Raw genomic sequence first — 6300 nt, forward strand, 5'->3', positions numbered from 1 at the left:
TGGCACGGGCAAGGGGGGGATCGAGGTGGGGACTGGAGAGGAGCGGTCTGACCCTGCAAGACAGAGAAGAGACGGTTTAATACAGTCAGAGATGGATCCACATGTTGCCATACATACATGTAAAATATATATATATATATATATATATTTATTTGTAAATGGGGTAAAACGTTGAGTAGGCGCTTTTAACCTTTCTCGTCTAGACAGCGTTGGAATCGGGAATACAGGTAATGGACATGACGGGACCCACAGGGGGAAGCCTTGTGCCCCTCATGCTAGTGATCCAGACTGACCCCCCCACCTGACCCATAGATTGAAAGGAAACGCTTCTTCACCTGCAGTCCTGTTAACCCTGAACAGACTCCACACACAGGACGAAGGCTATTTGTAGTGTGTGTGTGGGTGTTGGGGAAAGATGAGTGTGGGGCGTCCTACATTAATGTGTTTGGGGCTGATCCATCGGGTTAGTACGGCTCAATGGCCGTACCGACTCAGACGCTAGACGTGTCCAATGAATGGTTCTCTTTCCTAACAAAGACGACTGGCTTACAACAAGTTCTAATACAGGGAATTAGATTTGGACTTGTGAAAGAAAGAACTAGAAAACCACAGAATAAAAAAGAGCATTAGAGGCGTTGCATGGACGTAGGGAAATGAAGACTCGTTTTAAATAATTTAAGACTTAAGGCCTAAACTTTAGAAAGACCCAGCAGAAACCCTGATAAGTGTCTCTTTCAGTCAAATTTAAAAACATTCATTCATGTAGTTATTCAAAAAAGAAAAAAACAGTTTTCAATGAATCCCAGGACACTTCTTTTGGTTATATCACCGTCATGTGACCCAGATGGTGTACTAACTCAAGTACACAGCTCCGAAAAGTAAACCACGCCTCTTCTTAAATTAACTTAAAACTGACAATCACCCTCACCATTCATACGCCTCAACACCTGAGCTACTGTAAGCAATTCATTGGGATTAAATGAACTGGTGATTGCTTCAAAAAAAATACTGTGATCAGACAATTAATAAAACTTCTACAGGCCTAGTGAGTGGGTTAATTATGACTAGATACGGATCAAAACAGGAACTGAAAAGGAATTAGAATTAAGTCAATTCTTTTATTCATACTGTCAAACCGTGGGAGGCGGTGCACGATCACGGAAGGCTTGTATCATGTGGACGCGCCGCCGGTTTTGTTGTCATTACTTAGGATTCCTCCAGATTGGCGCAGCGGGCTGGTTTGGAGTTATTTACGGGCATTCTAGGTAACATTTCTCTGGGGGTGTAGCAGGAAACCTGCAGTGTTACCGTTGGCACTGGCTGGTTGGGGCTCCTGGGGGGATGCTGGCCTGCTGGGGGTCTGTGTCTCCGCAGGGGGGGCTGGGACCGGGGAGGGCGGCTGGACAAGTGGTGGAGACACTTGAGGGGATGAAGGCGGGCCTGCTGAGGGTGCCGGCTGCACGGGTTCTGCTGCAGGACTGGGTACTGGATCTAAAAGCAAAGATGATTCAGGAGACACTTCAGTTTCACTCCAACTTTACATCAAAGCGTGGACCTTCTCAGACCAACATCGTGTTGTCGGGAACGTCCAGAGGCGTGCGAGCTGAGAGAGGCCGGCCGTGTACCTGGTATGACAGTCTGTTTGAAGAGCTCCTCCCTCAGGTGAGGCAGGAAGCAGTCGATTCGTTCCCAGGTGATTTCCCACAGGTCTGAGTACCCTGTCCTGGAGTCGGCGCTGTGGAAGATCCCGGCTGTGTCCATCACCAGCAGCATGTTCTTCAGAGACTCAGGGATGGCCTCCAACTACACCGACAAATCCAGGTAACAACCGGTATATATAATATAATGATACACACAAATAATTCACAGGCCGCCTAAAAGCTTTCAGTCTCTAAGATACTACTCACCGATGTTTGATCAAATATAATAATGATAGATGAATGACAACATATACAGAGAGAAGAGAAGAATGTATCTACACTGATGACAGACTATATAAAGGGTTAATGATGAGTTTGTAATGCTGATACCAAGAGTGTAAAGCCAATAGAATAAAATGTACAGTCTACATACATAGTATATATAACTAAAAAAAACATGTATAATACAATATGTATAAAGTAACCAGTAGCATAGTAGCATAGCAGTGCAATACTGTAATGTGTTAGAGAGATAGTTATCTAATACATGTCTAATATCAAAATGAGCTGTAATGCCATCTCAGTACTGCATGTTAGTATTAACCCTCTCCTCACCAGTAAGTCACTGGATCCTGCGTGCATGTACTTGTCCATGAAATCCAGAATGGTGAGCCAGAGGGCAGCAAAGGTTGGCAGGGACAGCAGTGGAGAGAGGTGTTGCAGGAAAACCTGGACGAGTGGAAACAATCACACATCAGCCCCAGCCGCTGCCAGGAAATAACTCCGAGCTCCGAGCTGTTAAATGCTGATTAAGCTGATCATTTTTCATCTAATGACCAGAACAGGAAACAGGACTAATAGTGAAACAAACACTGTTTTTACATAGTATTTATGAATGCCGTTGCCCGGGTCTGATTTTTTCCTGCAGAGTCCCAGACTGATTTACGGCAGGTAGACGCCGCTACAGTCACACATTCTGATGGGTCACAGATTTGGGCGTAACACCTGAAAAGCCTGTGTTAGTGAGTATCCAGCCTGGTAAAAAGGTAGCAGGAGATTTCATATTTATTGGACGTTCACTTTATTTTTGAAGTAATCTGTTAAAGTTATGGAACTAAACAAAGAACAAATTAAAGCTAAAAGGGAAAGTGAAGACGAGGGTCAGGCTTTCAACAGATGGAGACAAGAAGGAGATTGTAAACGATTCAAAACTGACATCGAAGTGGCCCTCAGGTACTTAATATGTCTACTTCATTCATAAAATACCTTCACAATGTGAGATGTGGTTGTACGTCAGTACACTACATGAAATTATGTCCCCCTTCCATTTAGCGACCAGTTTTTAATTATCTTCAGTGTGTGTGTGTGTGTGTGTGTGTCTGCTCATCTTGGCCAATCACAAACCGTGAGACGAGGCTAACACCAGATAAATAAAGTCGGCTTGATGTTCCTTCATGTAAAAACTGAAACTCGCAGCAGGGAGAGGGAGCGGGAAATTAAAATGGTTGGCATAACGAATAGAGCATTAATCTGAATCAGATCATTTACGTCATTTAAAACATGTCCTCTATACTGTTTGAGATTATAAGTGTTTTCTTGATTCGCTCGTTCAAAGAATAGTGAACAGCATTAAGACACCACTGCTTCCCCCTACTAATTGAATTTTACGGTTTCAATGAGGCCTTTGTCCTTAAATGTTCCCTAATTTGCATAAAAAACGTGAGGATGAAAACATGGCTCATGTGCTGCTTGTTGTTAGGGTGCGCTGCAGTGTGTGTTGCTTTGAACCTTGGACAGGAGTGTGCAGGCTCTCATCCTGGTCTCCTCCATACCGCCCACATCAGCTGGGCTGATGTTGTCAAGCAGCTTAGTCAGCAGGGGGAAAAGCACCTGCACACGCACACAGACACACAAAACAATCAGAAGTACAAATGAACAGTGTAAAGAAAGGGACTGCATAAGATTAAATGAGTTGGTTTGTAATATCCAATGTCAGCTCTGTGAAATACATTTAGCAGATAAGAGGATTTTATGGTGAGTGCAGACATGTAGCTTCTCTCTTACCTTATTGAAGCAGGACTCCCACTCAGTTGCATCGAGTGTCTGCAGATCATGGACCAGCAGCGCCCTCTGGAGGTAGGTGAGGGCCTGCATCCGAACCTGTCGCCTGGCATCACAGCACAGCCAAGCAATGCCTGGGGTGGGCAACAATATAACACTCATGACCCGTAGTGGAGTTCAAACTGACCTACAGCCTGTTATTCAATCTGGGATGAACTCCAAAAACTGCCAAATAAGCATGCTATTCTCCACTTTTTATCAATTTCTATCGATCTATTCAATCACTTGAAGAACTTCTTCTTCCCCCTGTCCATCAAAGCCCTGGACGGCAAATCAGCCAGAGCATAAGGCCTGGCAATAATATTTCTATCTTTTACATTTGAACTTTGATATCATGACTTTATGTTGATGAGGCTGCATACCCTTACTGTACATAGTATGTACACTATTATGATAACTACTATGTGTTGTACAATGGGCAGTCAGCAATGTTGTTGGCTAATGGCAGTTATTCCATGCAACTTTAGTATGTCCATTCGGAGTAAAACCAGTCTGTGTATTGTATGTATGTGTGAATGTATATTGCGATGAATTTACTAAACAGCCAATACAGTTCATCTTTTTCATCTCATCAAAGACATACTGGCAGGAGCAACATAAAGTACATTAACATTTTAATTTATCATTTAACATGACCTCCTAGGTTTTTAAAGGTGTAAAACTCCGACAAAAACGTAAAGAAGGTCATAGACAATTGGAAGACAACACAAATGTTAAAAGCTTCATTAAGGTACTATTTACAAGAACCTTTGTAGTGGGCTGCATGAGAAGGTCTATCTGGTGTATATTGTGATATTTGGACCTACCTTGCAGCAGCGGGCACCAGCAGCTGGTCCACAGAGTCTGGGAATCGGCCTCGATCTTCCTTCCTGCAGCCTCCCGGTGGCGCTGCTCCTCTGCCCAGGAGCTGTAGATGCTGGCAGCCCGCGTGTGCAGAGTGTGCATCAGGTCTAACAGCTGGAAGGCCACACATACCCAAACCAATGTTAACAATCACACAACGTATGGCTTTACTATCTACAGTAGAAATCTTTTTGTTACAATTTCTATACAAAGACTGAGGCTCATTTATATATATATTAAGCCCTTCAGGTGAGTCACTAATAACTTACAATTTTCTTTAAAACTGTTGAAAACTCTTGATAATAGCGACAACAGAATAAAAATACATTTATAACTAATCTATGACTATAAAGAGAGGAACCTGTGTGTGTGTGTGTGTGTGTGTGTGTGTGTGTGAGAGAGTGAGTGAGTGAGTGAGTGAGTGAGTGTGTCTGTCATTTGAATATCTTAAGAACACGGGCAGTGTTAAATTTGGATCAATTTAGCCAGATTGTGGCGCTATGACAATGAACCTTTCGTTTTGGCCTGTTACTGATGAACTTAACTCTCAGGAACAAACTTGTCTTTGTTCCACTTGACATTGTGGGGAAAGCTTCACTATGCAACATTTTCATTTTGGTCAGAATATAAAGCTCCACCTGCACTCAATGTCCATTTGAGAGCCAAATGGTTTCCCACAATCCCCTTATCCTAAAGCCCCGTTTACCCAGCCATTGAAAAGACAGCTAGACTGGCTGCGCTCAAATCAACAGAAGCTAGAAGGGTCAAGAGTGCTGCTGTACTTACATCCTGACTAACCTGTAATGACACCGTGTGGTAGCTAGCCGGGACACCCTCGTCCTCCTCCTCGTCGCTGTGGGAACGTGACGGACGCTGGCTGGACGCCCTGCTGCCACCTCGCCTCGGACCACCTCCCCCCTCCTTGTCCCTTCCCCCGGCCTTCTTTCTCATCCGGGACTTGTCATACTTGTGGCTCTTCTTCTTATCGTGGTTGCGGTAACCTGAGGATGCAAATTATTTAAGAAGATAAAATGTATCTTGTTAAGGATCTAAAACTACAGCCACAGATTTAATGAATGAAATCAGACTTCCCTATTAAACACACTGAAGCACCAGAAAAGACTCAGTAAGGGTTAATGAAACAAAATAATATGTCCACTACACACCATTCTTACCGGAATGAATCACGCCCTTGAGTTAAATGGTTTGGCCCATTATCATTCAACAAAAGCTAGTCATGAACGGTTCACACCCTAGAAGGCCTGATGCTCCAAACAACCACCAAGCTATGGGCCGCCTCCAAAAAGTTGTCAATTATACTTGAAACCACCCTTAATAATAAGCTATCAAGTCATCCCACAAAAGCTCAATAAAGGTTATGCTCTTTCTAGTAGTATCTTGTACAGATCAGCGCCATGCTTTTAGCCCAGTGCTTTGATCAAGCCATCGCTTTTGTTCGCCTGTGTAAAGCTCGGTTGACAGCATGTATCCGATGGCCTGAAGCATCAGGAGAATATGAATAGGTCAACAGCTATGCCAAAGCACAAGTACACCACTGCCATATCTCAACCCTAATCCCTGTCATACTGTAGAGCACAAACTGCACAACAGGGGGGAATGGAAAAAGGGGAGGAGGGAGTTTTAGGGGCAGATGACAAGAAAGTTGAAGGGCGGAGAGAAGGGGGGGGGGGGGGGG

The 6300-nt window shown here is 43.9% G+C and overlaps 1 protein-coding gene across 1 annotated transcript in view; it reads right to left on the reverse strand.

The window, feature by feature from the left end:
- The window catches only part of gbf1 (golgi brefeldin A resistant guanine nucleotide exchange factor 1), an 83917-nt gene that overhangs the window by 2678 nt on the left and 74939 nt on the right, over positions 1–6300 (reverse strand). The window contains exons 34-41 of the mRNA XM_034898553.1: positions 5403–5605; positions 4568–4718; positions 3705–3835; positions 3429–3530; positions 2256–2369; positions 1626–1803; positions 1309–1491; positions 7–53 (exon numbers count right to left, since the gene is read on the reverse strand). Coding sequence (XP_034754444.1) covers positions 7–53; positions 1309–1491; positions 1626–1803; positions 2256–2369; positions 3429–3530; positions 3705–3835; positions 4568–4718; positions 5403–5605 — 1109 coding nt within the window. The remainder of the gene's footprint in view (positions 1–6; positions 54–1308; positions 1492–1625; positions 1804–2255; positions 2370–3428; positions 3531–3704; positions 3836–4567; positions 4719–5402; positions 5606–6300) is intronic.

Source organism: Etheostoma cragini, chromosome 17 (assembly GCF_013103735.1).
Source record: "Etheostoma cragini isolate CJK2018 chromosome 17, CSU_Ecrag_1.0, whole genome shotgun sequence".
Classification (NCBI taxonomy): domain Eukaryota; kingdom Metazoa; phylum Chordata; class Actinopteri; order Perciformes; family Percidae; genus Etheostoma; species Etheostoma cragini.